At 36.9% G+C, this 12,935-nt stretch overlaps 1 protein-coding gene across 1 annotated transcript in view; it reads right to left on the minus strand.

The window, feature by feature from the left end:
• DNAH7 (dynein, axonemal, heavy chain 7) overlaps positions 1-12,935 on the minus strand; it is a 250,129-nt gene that overhangs the window by 36,907 nt on the left and 200,287 nt on the right. The window contains 4 exon segments of the mRNA XM_008563289.1: positions 982-1,182; positions 3,621-3,782; positions 5,249-5,425; positions 12,317-12,409. Coding sequence (XP_008561511.1) covers positions 982-1,182; positions 3,621-3,782; positions 5,249-5,425; positions 12,317-12,409 — 633 coding nt within the window.

The raw sequence follows: 12,935 nt of genomic DNA on the forward strand, positions 1-12,935 counted from the left end.
TGCCTGCAACTGCTGTCTCTGTGTGTGTGTGTGTGTGTGTGTGTGTGTGTGTGTGTGTGTGCGCGCGCGCGTGTGTATACAGGATAAAATATTAACAGGAGGTGAATATGAGTAAAGGGTATAAGAGTGTTCCTTGTACTATTTTTATACTTGCAACTTTAACCTGCTCTCTCTGGGCTTAATCAACACAAAAGATAGTCATGCGGCAAGTCTTAGAAGCTTAGGATAGGGTTTGACTTAGTTGAAAACACAGGCACTTTTTTTTAATAGTACCCAATACTTTTGTTTAATGAAAGTACTTCTTTATTTTTAATGTGTTCTTTTAACATGCACTTAAAATATACTCAGTCACCAAAAGTGTGGGTTTTTTAATGGCAAAAACTTACAAGGTTCATAACCCCTCTTAAAAAGAAACTCCTCTATTTTTAATTATGGTAAAACACTGTGAAACAATTTTAGGTCATAGACATTCACACACAGAATTCTAATCATGAAAGCAGTGGGTGGTTTCCCTGCTTGCCTAGTGACACTAAAAAAGACCTTTATGAGTCCCATCAATCAAGGAGTAAAATCATTTTGGCTCTCGTTATAGTTATGTGGAGGAAATATTTTAATGTTTTAATTTAGAGATATGGCTCCAAATAGCAAAGGACTCAGTTAATATCCTGAAACAAGATTCTCCAACCTTGCAGATTTGTACTGGGAATGGCTTACAGCTGACTTTCTAAATAGAAAGCTACATTATTAATGACACCCCATAAGATCTCAGCTGAGCAGGAATGAGGCTGGTGGTAAAATTAAAATAAAATATTAATAAAATTGACTTCAGCACAGTCAATAACCAGTAATCAAAACCAACTGCACTGCCGTGCAGGAGGCCTATTTAATTTGTAGTTTTACTCAGTGCACACATTTGTGATCACCAGGGGCCACTTGAATTGCTTTACAGGGCTGAGGTAACAAGACTTAGCCATTACTAACAGGCTTTTTGCAGCTGCCAAAGAACTCGGGGTCAGAGATCGGGTCCATGAGGTATGATCGAATGATATTAGCCCGTAGACCCTTTGGTGCTTCATTGGTCATTTTCACTCCATTCTGCAATACTGACACAGGGAAATTTGGAGATGGGTAACTTGTCAGCCAAATTCGGAAATCTGGATGCGTTGATTCTGGGCTTAACTCCTGTAAGGAGATAAATCAGATACAAAAAGGAAAATAAAACTCAAACAAAAAAAATCTCAAGATCATATGTGCAAAGGATGAGCCAGAGGGGGATGAAGCATTTTTACAAAATAGAGATGTAATTGTCACAATTTTCAGCAAAAGCTTTAAAATTTGATTCTGTCCCTAAAACAAAATGCTTCATTGAGAAAGCCCAATGTTGTCATTCTCCTTGATAAAATTAATTCGTATAACTATGAAGTTTACAAAGACATTATATAATTCAGAGTTGGCTAAAATATGACATTCCAAAATCCCTCATATCTGCACTGATGTTGCTGAAATATATACAGAAATAATTCTCTGCCCCAGAGCTATATTAAGACCAATCCTTTCTTCTTGTCGAAGCCAGGTTGTGAGAATAAGCAACATGCTCAGATAACTCAACATGAAACCAAGCAGGGATTAAGGAAAATAAAAGAGAGAGTACTTTAAAGAGTAAAAAGAACTGGTATGTCCTGAAGCATAAAAACTGACCACTATTAACTATATTTGTTTAAGGGGAGATTGAGGCCTGAACTATAGAGGGCTACAGAACTCTCAGTTAGCACTGTCATGAGGCTTTAGAAGGTTTAGGAATAATTATGATGGGCCTTTCCACCTCTTCCTGTTTCTACTGCTACCTCCCCCAATTGTCCATGTCAGTGGTATCTACGTTTCTTTAAATTGCAATTCTTATCAGTAAAAAAACATTTGAGCATTTATATGGTGAAGGGGTGGGGATAAATTAGGAAGGATGTATAAGTGGTGTCTAAATTCATTAATAATAATATGGTGGGTGAAAACACCATTTCTTTCTCCCACCAGCTGCCCTGTTTCTAGTGACTTAAGCAACATGATTAATGGGACTTTGAGCCACGTTCTAATCCATTAGGGACAGCTTTTCTCTTTCATAAGACTCTGTGATGGGTATATGATGCAGTTCAACAGGTGATGAGAATGGGCTGGAGACAGAGTAACCATAAGGAGACAGGCACAAGTATAAGACCTCCACTACAAGGCCTGAAGGATGAGGAGCTGTTGGTAAGGCAAATAACAGAAAGAATCATTTTGCAAGCAGAAATAATGTCTCTTATGATGGCCTATATTCTTGAGAAAGTGTGCTGTAGCAATGAAAGTGAAAGTTCACATGGCTGGAGCATAGAAGTGAAAATGGAAAGTGGCCAGAGATGAAACTAGAGAGGCAGGAAAAGGTCAGATCAGGAAGGGTGTTGTAAGTCATGTTGGGGATTTGAACTTCTTCATCGTGCACACAATAGGAAGCCATTGAAAGGTTTCAAGTGGTGGAGCTATATTCATTCGTTAATTCAATGAATATTTATTGATTGCCTTTTATGGGCCAGGCACTATTCGAGATGCTGGAGATAAAGCAGAGAACAAAACAGACAAAGACAAAATTACTGTCTTCATGGCTCCTACATTCTAGTGGGAAGTACAGTCAAGTGAAGTGGTGATAAGGGGCATAAAGAAAAAAACAAAACAATCTGTCCCTTAAAGTTTCCACTGGATGGCTGGGCAGTGCAAGTTCTTATCAATACCTTAGTATTAGTAGCCTATGGGACTCTGTAAAAGAAGTTAGGAGGGGGCTAGAGTCAGGGGAATTTCCAGCAGACACTTAGGCTCTATGTTTGTTAAAATAAAGTGCCGGGTCTTCTGTCTATTCAGTTGGGCTACATGGAGTTTTTTCCTGGAATTTCTGCCCACCAAAATAGGGAAGTTCTGTGATCCACTGCAAGGAAGGTGGGAGTAGTAGGCTTTTGGTTTCATATTGATCCTCTGTGTCAGGGTAACTTGCCAAGTGGGTGAGCAGCAAGCTAAAGAAAAGTTACATTCTGTTGGACTGGATGAGGGGAGCCCAAAGGAGTTTCTAAACATTCTATTTTCACCCTACTATGGGTGTGAAGTTTTTGTAATGTATTTTCATTGATTTTATTTAAGAAAAAAGTTAATAAAGAAATTACCGTCCTCAAAAAAAAAAAAAAAAAGAAAAGTTACATTCTGAAGCTTTTTGGTTTAGAATGGCTATTATGAATTTCACCTTAAACAATCTCCTTTGATGCCTTTGGTCCATTGTTGTAAAAATAAATTGGTTTATATCTACTCTGTGGTTTACTTTCATCTTTGAGCCTGTTCCTTTGGATTAAGGGTATTTCCAACCCACTGGATGGGCTCTTGCCCCTATTAAGAGGGATTTGCCAAGTTCTGACTGACTGTGACCTCTCCTCTGTTCCTCCATATGCAGTTCTCAATGGGAGCCCATCTCTCCTGTACTGCAGCCACTAACCTGCCACCCTCCAAATTAGAGGACAGGAATGTAGTTACTTGGATGGTATATGTATGTCACCAATTAGATTGAGTTGAGGAAATAAAATCTAATAAATGTCAACTTGCATTTTTACCTCACAAACTTTCTCGAGGGTTGGCATCCATGAGGTGGCCAGGTGACAATTCTGAAGGACAACCCATGTTCCTTCCTTGACAGCTTTTTCTAACATCCTCATGGCAATGGGACCTTGGCCTTGACCAAGAGATAAAGAGCTCAGTTTTGATCCCCCATACCCCTGTGTACAAGAATAGTAAAAATGTTACTTAAAATCACATTTTTTAGAAGAATCAATTTACAAGAAATGTTAAAATTAACTATATTAAAATTAACAAGAAATGTTAACATTAACTATATTAAAATTAAAAGTATGTAGCATCCTAAAAGGTCCAAACATATGCAGCCCTCAAAAACTCTTATTGACTAAGAGTCCTATAAACACTTAAGTAAAAAGCAAGTCAATTCATGTAGGAAACAATTACAGTAATAAGTGAAAAATTCTGTAGGGTCTTTGCTTGTTCATAGAAGAATAGAAAAAAAAAAAAGAAAGAGAGAAGAAGATGCCGACTTTTAACTTAAGGAGGAGATGAGGAGATGAAAGGGACCAGCTGTCTTGTAGCAACTTCTAAAATCCAAAGCTGAAAACTGTAAATAGATAGATGAACTTGTCCTATTTTCTCCAGATCTTTGATAACTATATTTTAGTTAATTTGGCTGCTGCATAAAATTAAGATAATGAAAAGAACTAGCCACTAATTTCCATTTAAAAGTTTCTTTAAAGAATTCTATGGGAATGTTTTCCTGCAATTTAGTTCTACTACAACCTGACTCACCTGTGGCTCCTGGATCTCCTCCTTATAACTAAACTCCCTCCTTGCAAGAGGCCTTGAGTGATGGCAGCAGTGGAAGAGGAGGGTCTCAGGGCCTCTCTGAATGCACATGGCTTATTGTCACTAGCAGGTAGAAGCAGCAGAAAACACGACAGAGCTGGGTACAGTACTACTGCTCCTGGGAGAAGTGGAGGCAGCAAGTGAAGACAATGCTCTGAGCAGGACTTACACAAGGTCCAGGGAATAATCAAAGTGTATGATGTGGGGAGAGACATAAAGAGGAACTACAAAGGGCTCAAAGGGTCATCAAGGTCACGTTGATTTGGAAAGATGAATCTCTCATTGTTTTTGCTCTATTATTTTCTTGTTCTAGACTGTATAACCTAAGAACATTGATAGTGAATTCATTTGGATAACTATAAAAGCCTAGAGATGTCAATAATAGAACATAATCTGATAAAGTGACTATAATGTGTAATTGTTCTGGAAAGTTGAAGAGGGTCCAAGTGTCTCCTTAGAGACTAGGAGAGGGGCAGGATCAGAGAAGTTTCACGCTGGGGCTGTTGCCCGGATTTGATATTTTTAAATGAACTCAAGCTCATAAACTGGTACAAATGATATCACGGAGTACCTTCCCCGCAAAAAAAGAAAAGAAAATGCTCCTGAAATCCAAATTTTCATTTTATAATTTGGATAAGGAGCTATTTTAATGTCAGTGCTGCCATTTAAGTGTCATTTTCTTGGGACTGTGCCCTGGACCCCCAAGACTTTCAAGGGCTGAGTGACAAGTTTTTACCTTTCATCCTTTCAGATTTAAATTATAAGCAAGCATATAAAACAATAATATGAGATAAACTCATCTGTTGTAAGGTACCTGGTCATCAGCAAATTTTAGAAGGGCAGCCATGGGATCCGCTCCAGGAGAGAGCACGAAAATTAGTGGTGCACAGCAGTTACTATCCCCAAATGCCTTGGATAAATCAAAGGGGGGAGGCTCAATGAACAAGCGCCCCAATTTGTTGATTATAAATTCTTGTACCATTGGAATAACCTAGAAAGGGAAAAAAATATATTTGAGAGAATATTCCAAATCTGCTTAAAACCTTAAAAAGTTCAGACTTAAAGATGTTTTAAAACAAAGGACTCTAACTATACTAGTTTAGGTATTCATTTATGGTGGAGAGTCAAAGGTGTCACTGTTTATGTAAATGCCTTTTAGAGAGAAGAAAATTATAAATTATTTAAATAATAAAAGGTGGGTGGAACTGACACCAGAATTCAAAGGCATTTTTCTTCCTTTTAATGAATATTCAAGACAAAGTGAAGAAGAAAAGAAATCTTAACTCTTTACTGCAGTTTTAATACGCTGATTATCTTATGAAAGTCCACAATTCAAGAATAGAAATTTTAGCGTGAGTTATACCAAGTTTCCCACACCATCAAAAAATAATTGATATAACTGGGGGGAAAAGAAGAAAAGAAAAAGCTCTGTGAAACAGAAACAGGCAAAACTTTGTTGTGTAGAATTTCTGATGGCATGCCCAAGAATTTTCTGAGAGCTTGTTTGAGAAAGAGCAGAACTCTGTGGCTTGGGGTTTCTGCTAATTGGTCCCTTTCAGGCATTGGTGTGGGAGTGGAATTGTGTTAATCAGTACTGCTGATGTGCAGCCTCAGATACACTGGTACTTCTTGCTGACAAAAGGTCTACACCCGGCATCTCTGGGTGATGATGCCAGTTAACTATGACCCAGGTGTGACCTAAGCAAGCGATAAAGGTAGTTTTAACAAACCAGTCTCCCTGTATCCAGTTTACAGATTGTGTAAGCATCTCTTCCTTTTCCAATCTCAGACATTCTTCTGTTCCTGCCTGCTCTTTCTTCATTTTGCTGGTTCCCTCATTAAGGAGCTCGGTAGAATTTTGAGGTATGCTCAACATCAATCTGTTTTGTGAGCACACAATAGTTGGATATGGGAAAAGAAGAGCATAATAACCAAAGGAAACATAGATTTGAATACAGAAGAGGAGGAGAGAAAATCACGTGAGACAGGAGTGCATTCTTCTTTCCTGGCTTTACTTTCTCCTGTATCTTGTTCCTAGATTTACTTGTGATTTTCACTTTAAGCCTTGTTTTAAATAAGTGAAAACAGAGATATCAATTGATCTTTCTTCAGGAATATAAAATAGTTCAGTTTTATGCTGAGTACATTAATTAAAAACATTGTTTAGATTTCTGCCACATTTAATAAAGGAGTCAAATCATTTGTTTGATGTCAAATGTGAGGCATGGACTTAAGAACCAATTGATAATGTCTCCTTCTTGACTTTATATGAATTGCATATGAGCCCTTGAAAAGTAAAGTGGAAATAGAGCCCCTGTATTTGCATTTGACTAATAGAGCACTTGATCCCTTGAAAGCGTTTTTAGGCCTTTCTTGCTCTGCTCTAAGTTGAATTTTCTTCTTTGCATACAAGACAACCAAGCTGAATTAACAATATCATGCTAAAGTATTGAGATACTAAATTAACTTCCTTAAAATGTCTATTTTAGAGTAATAAATACATATCTTTCATCTCATCCACTTGCCTTGATTGAAATTTATATTCACTTCTATAATAAACAGCAGCTACAAACGTACATGTGGACATTATATACACAATTTGTTTAATTACCTAACTTCAATTTGTCTCCTAATACTAACTACCAAATGTACTTTTCTCCTGCTCTGAAATAGATACATGCACAAAAATTTAAGTAATAAGTACTTGCTGTCCATTTCTTAATCTCAAACTGTTGAAAATTAATTGATAACCCCTTCACAGAACATTGTGAGTACTATCTTAGTTTAAAATAAAAATCCTAGTAGATCAGAGGCTATCAAGGCATAGCAACTTTAGAAGGGATTAAGGAATAACTCAGGAAAATGAGTAACGGAGAGAATTTTTGAAATCCCCAGAATTACTCCAACTGAATACTTGCTCATATGCAAGGATGGAATTGTGTGTACACATAACGCTCCAAATTAGGTTGGCAATTACACCAGCCTGCAACTTTTCTCAGCATGGAGCAAACTGCAGGAGTCATTTGTCGGTGTCAAGTATCTCAAAAAGATAGTCTCCTCTGGAAAAAGTTACAAGTATTTCCAAAATTCACTCGGGTATTCTCTGGAACATATATTTACACAAGGTTTGTAAGTAAAAATCATTGACATGTCACAATGCCTTTAAAAAAGTGTCAGTCCTGGTGTGTGTGTGAGTGTGTGTGTGACTGAGGGTATTAGCTTGGGGAGATGAGAGCCAGTGGAGGAATATCTGGATTTAAGTTAGATTTCTTAATCCTCCCCCAATATTTCTTTAGATTCATTCAAACATGGAAAAGGTATGAATAATGACACATTTGTGACTGTCGTGATAGGAAGGACCTGTCTAACAAGATAAATTATATATTGCTCATGAACAATAAATATCTACTAAATGGATAAATGAATAAAAAACTCAGAATGCCTGCTTTTGTGAGGGTGGGGTTCTAATTATAGAAATTCTAAACAAAAAAATCACAGAATAATAAATTCACCTGTACATAAAGTCTCTTTTCTAGAGAAATTATTTCACGTTTCAGATATGTTGAATGGTCCCAAACATCAAGCTTATTGCAGGAAAACTAAAAGTATCCTCAGCGCCTGCCCTAGGCCTTGTCCTTTGTCCTTCTCTGTTATTCTTTTCCCATAGCTGATCTTTCCTCGCTAGATTAAAAAAATGCCAACTAATAAAAGAGAACAAAACACTTTTTCTTAACATCTTTCTTCCCAAGGCTAACTTTTCACTGAATTTTAATTTTGTAAACAAAGTCAGAGTTAGAAGGCCCCACTTCTCTGGGTGGCTGGAGCTGGGCAGGCAGACAGGGCTGGCGGGTGAAGTAAATCTTCCGTCTGGTAGAGCTGGAGGCTCAAGTCAGGGGGTCTCACCTAAGAGTGAGCAGAGACAAATTGCAGGTTTCTGCTTCTCATGTTCAAGCTGAACAAAACTTTGATTGCTCCCAAGACCTGAACTGTGACTGCCGAGGAAGATGAAGCTGTGCCAGCTATTCAGTTTGCAAGGCAATATAATAGAATTGGGTCTGCTTCTGCAATCTGATTATGCCAGCATTAGGTTTGTAAAATGAAATCTGTCAGTAACAAAAATTACAGACTAATTTGGACAACCGTTTTCCCAAAGGCAGGAAAGAAGTCTGTCGTCTTCTATGTATGTTTTTCTATTTACTGCAAATTTCTATAGGATTTATCTGAGGTCAGAGAAACATATTCACTTATATTTGACAAGTTTCTTATTGAAAGCTGATTAATTTGTTTTTTGTTTACAGTTCAGAAGGATAGAATTGTGGCCAGAAGCTCTTCATTTTGTAAATGGACTCAAAACATTCCACACCTCAGTATTTATTCATCTGATACATTTCTTTTGTCAATAAAACCCCATAAGCTATTAAATTCTACAGGAAAGTGCAAGCACATCTGATTTTTCCTACTGGTGATTTAGTAAGAATCTTTCACATTTTTCCAAACTGGAGAATTAGAGAGCCTGGCACGTGGCTTCTTACCACTGTGGGGTTGGTTTTGGTAGGAGGGGGATAGAAAAGAGACCCCTCTCCAAATTGCACTGACAAAGTATATTGTAAGATAGAGATCAATCAACTGCTGATTTCCTGGTGAAGATGCAGATTATCTCTTGTCTTAGCTATGGCAAAGAAATAGAATCTGTAGAGTACTAGCTCAAGTATTAGACCCATATAGCACTGTTTATCCCCTGGTGTGCTAATGCCATTCTACTTTGGAGAACCACTCTTTTAAAAGCAAAATAAACATGTATCATTTCATAATATCTAGATTCCAAAATCATCAATTCACTTCTAGAAATTGGAGTACGAGTTCTCAGTAAGAGTAAAGGAGTTGAACTTGCTGAATCATATAATGGCACACTAATAATTATTTTTATATTAAGTATATGGGTGTGCTGGTATAGATAATGGAAACTAGCTAATTANAGCTATGGCAAAGAAATAGAATCTGTAGAGTACTAGCTCAAGTATTAGACCCATATAGCACCGTTTATCCCCTGGTGTGCTAATGCCATTCTACTTTGGAGAACCACTCTTTTAAAAGCAAAATAGACATGTATCATTTCATAATATCTAGATTCCAAAATCATCAATTCACTTCTAGAAATTGGAGTACGAGTTCTCAGTAAGATTAAAGGAGTTGAACTTGCTGAATCATATAATGGCACACTAATTATTTTTATATTAAGTATATGGGTGTGCTGGTATAGATAATGGAAACTAGCTAATTATATCACGTAGGATAGACTGAGCTTAGCTGTAGTAGCAAACAATTTTCAAATTGCAGTGGCTTTTAACACAATGAAAGCTTATTTCTCGTCCCTGCAAAGTCATCTGGGTGTGCAAGCAACTAACTTTCCATGTGTTGGCTCAGCAATCAAGCCCAATTATGGCACCTAAATATCAACACACGATTCCACAACTTTGATGGCAGGGAGGGTGCCTTGGAGTATCTCACACTGGCAATTAAAAGGAAAGGAGAACCAGAAATATTGGTGACTAGCATTATCTACACACTTGTCCACCTATCCAGGGAAAACTCTAGAGGAGATTTGTGAATATATGCAAAAAAAGTTTCAAGACAGGGCGCAGATTATTGGGCAGAGTAGCGGAGAGAGTTATGAAACCATACGTTTAATCTCCACTGATTTAAAGTCAAACAAACAAAAAACATACAAACAAAAACTTCAAAAAACAAACAAAAAAACACCCCTCCTCAGCTTGAAAATATCTCTTCACATCTCTTCAATATAGTTTAAAGANAAAAAACACCCCTCCTCAGCTTGAAAATATCTCTTCACATCTCTTCAATATAGTTTAAAGAGGGAATGAATGTGGAAAGTAATATTTTATCTATTTGATAACTCACTGTGTTTTCAGATGAAAGCATCAAATTTTTAAAAACATAAAACTGGGGAAAAGATATTTGCAGATGAAACTGCTGCAATTAGGAAAGAGCTCATTAATCACTTTTAATTAAACTTAATATAAAACGTGAAGAGAAACTTCTTTGTTTTTCAGATATTGAGAGGGGAGGGTCAGTGGTCCCTGCACAGCCATTTAAGTATAATAGCCTTTATGGAGCTTAGAGAACAACGTGGAAAACTGAAAATTTTAATAAAAGGTGTCAAAGGAGAAAGCCATGTTAAGCAAGAGTTTAAAGCATTTCATGTTCTCCCATCCTGAATACTTGAAATGAAAACTTCTGAGGCTTAACACTGAATTTTTAATGGAGATTTACTTTTTAAAAGTGCTACCAAAGAGGAGGATGTTTCGTCAGGTTTGTCATGAACACTAACCCACTGTGGTGCTTCCAGCAGCCGGGCAGCAAACGACTTTCGTGGGCCTCAGGCACTTACTGGGCTCCTTCCTCCATGAAAAATATTAAAAATTATATTTTAAAATTGTTTTGGAATAAAAACAAACATAACTCAGGTTGGATTATATTGTTCTGATTTTAAAAGAAATTCGAACATGTTCACAGATCTCTAAAAGTATCACGGGCCCTAGACCCCAGTGCCTACTATGCTTAATGGATACTTGGGCCCAAGCTAAGAATAGGCTGCCACATCATGCAAGAATTCCATGTGTTCCTTGCACAGACTACAACTCATAGAGGAAAAAATACCTCTACCCCATAGTATCACTGATGTGTATAAAAAAAAACCTTTTTTTAATATACTGCTATTACCTTCTAAATTGTGCCTTTTTTTTTTTGGTTAAAATAAAGGTATCATGTTATATTCTTGAGTAACTAAATTGTGAATACAATAAGTTTTGAAACAATTACATAAAACTTCTGAGTAGTAATAATAGACAATCGGGATATATTCTCAATTTTCCACCAACATACATAACATGGGGGTTTTCAAAAAGTTCATGGAAAGATTCATATTATCTTTCAATTCCATTTTTCTATGAACTTTTTGAAATACTCTGGTATCTATATTTTTCAGAGTACATTGATATCTCTGTGGATATAAATCAATACACTTAGGTCAATGTTTTTAATAGTATATAATACAAATGAGGATGCTGATAAGTATTGAAATTTGCTGGCATGACCAGTCTGCTCATTCATTGGCTACGTAATTCATTATTTAAAGAAGTTAGATGTAACAATATTGGTATTTCCCTTTGTCATTAACAATGATGAACGTCTTAAAAACAATATTCTGGGCCGGCCGGTGGCGCACTCGGTAGATTGCGGCACTTGGGAGTGTGGCGGCGCTCCCGCTGAGGGTTCGTATCCCACATAGAGACCGGTCCGCTCACTGGTTGAGCGCGGTGCATGCGTGACACTGAAGGTTGCGATCCCGTTGCCGGTCGCGGTACGGGCGCGACACTGAGGGTTGCGATCCCGTTACCGATCACGAAAAAAGACAAAAAGAGAAAAAAAACAAAAAAAAACCAATATTCTACTTTCTTTCCAAAGGCCAGTAAAGCACTATGCACTATAAGGATAGCATCTGAGGAGTCCAGAGATTTCTAGTATATCAGCTTGATGTTAACACCACTGACTAAACTCACCAAAGTAAGCAGAATAAAAATGAGACTACACCATCTAAAGGGAGTAGATTGTGAGGAATGGGAACCATAAATTAAAATGAAGAATCATAAAATAAATAAAACTATAATCTGGTTAGTTGCTAATTTAGAATGGTTTTAATAAATCCACAGACTTTTTGAAAAATGGCTGCAATAGAAGGAAGTGGGGTTATCTCTGGCAGGCTCCCCTGCCTCCCCTGTGATTACATGAGGAAGTGCACATTTGGCAGCATTGTGCAGAGAGAGACTGGAACCACTGAGCTGCTTTCAAAGCTCACAGTTACCTTGTCTGGCCTCAAGCAACGAATGATAAGCATCCTTTGAAATTCATTTGCTTTATCTTCCCAGTCTTCAGGGAAAGCCTCATGGTGTGGTTCCTACAATCACAATGTATATAATTCAATGTTATTTTGGGGATTATCTCCAAAGAGAAGAGTATCTTGACTAATAAACCAGTTTTTATAGAAAACATATAACTAAATAAAATCAAGATGCTTGAGTAAATTTTATCATTTGGTGTAAAGTTGGGGCAAAGTTATAAAATAAGTAATGAGAAGAAAATTTAAAACACCTTAAAGGAATCAAAACTAGGACATGAACTAAGCAGATTAATGTCAATATAAACACTAATCAACAGACAAAATGATCTATACTATGAAAAAAATAAATGTGCATATGGGGCTATTTTTCCATTATTTCTCCAAACCAAGACATTCTTAAAAACCTACACACTATTCTCATTATCCATTTATAAAAATAACTATCTATTATAAAAGAAGTAGGAAGGGCACTGTACTGAAATTTACTCATTTATTTTTCAAACTATTTTTTTTTTTGTATCTTTTCTTATAAAGGGAGATATGAGAATGCATGTAAGCCAAGAAGCCAATAGAGAAAGAGCTA

This window comes from Galeopterus variegatus, unplaced genomic scaffold, assembly GCF_000696425.1.
Source record: "Galeopterus variegatus unplaced genomic scaffold, G_variegatus-3.0.2 Scaffold172, whole genome shotgun sequence".
NCBI lineage: Eukaryota > Metazoa > Chordata > Mammalia > Dermoptera > Cynocephalidae > Galeopterus > Galeopterus variegatus.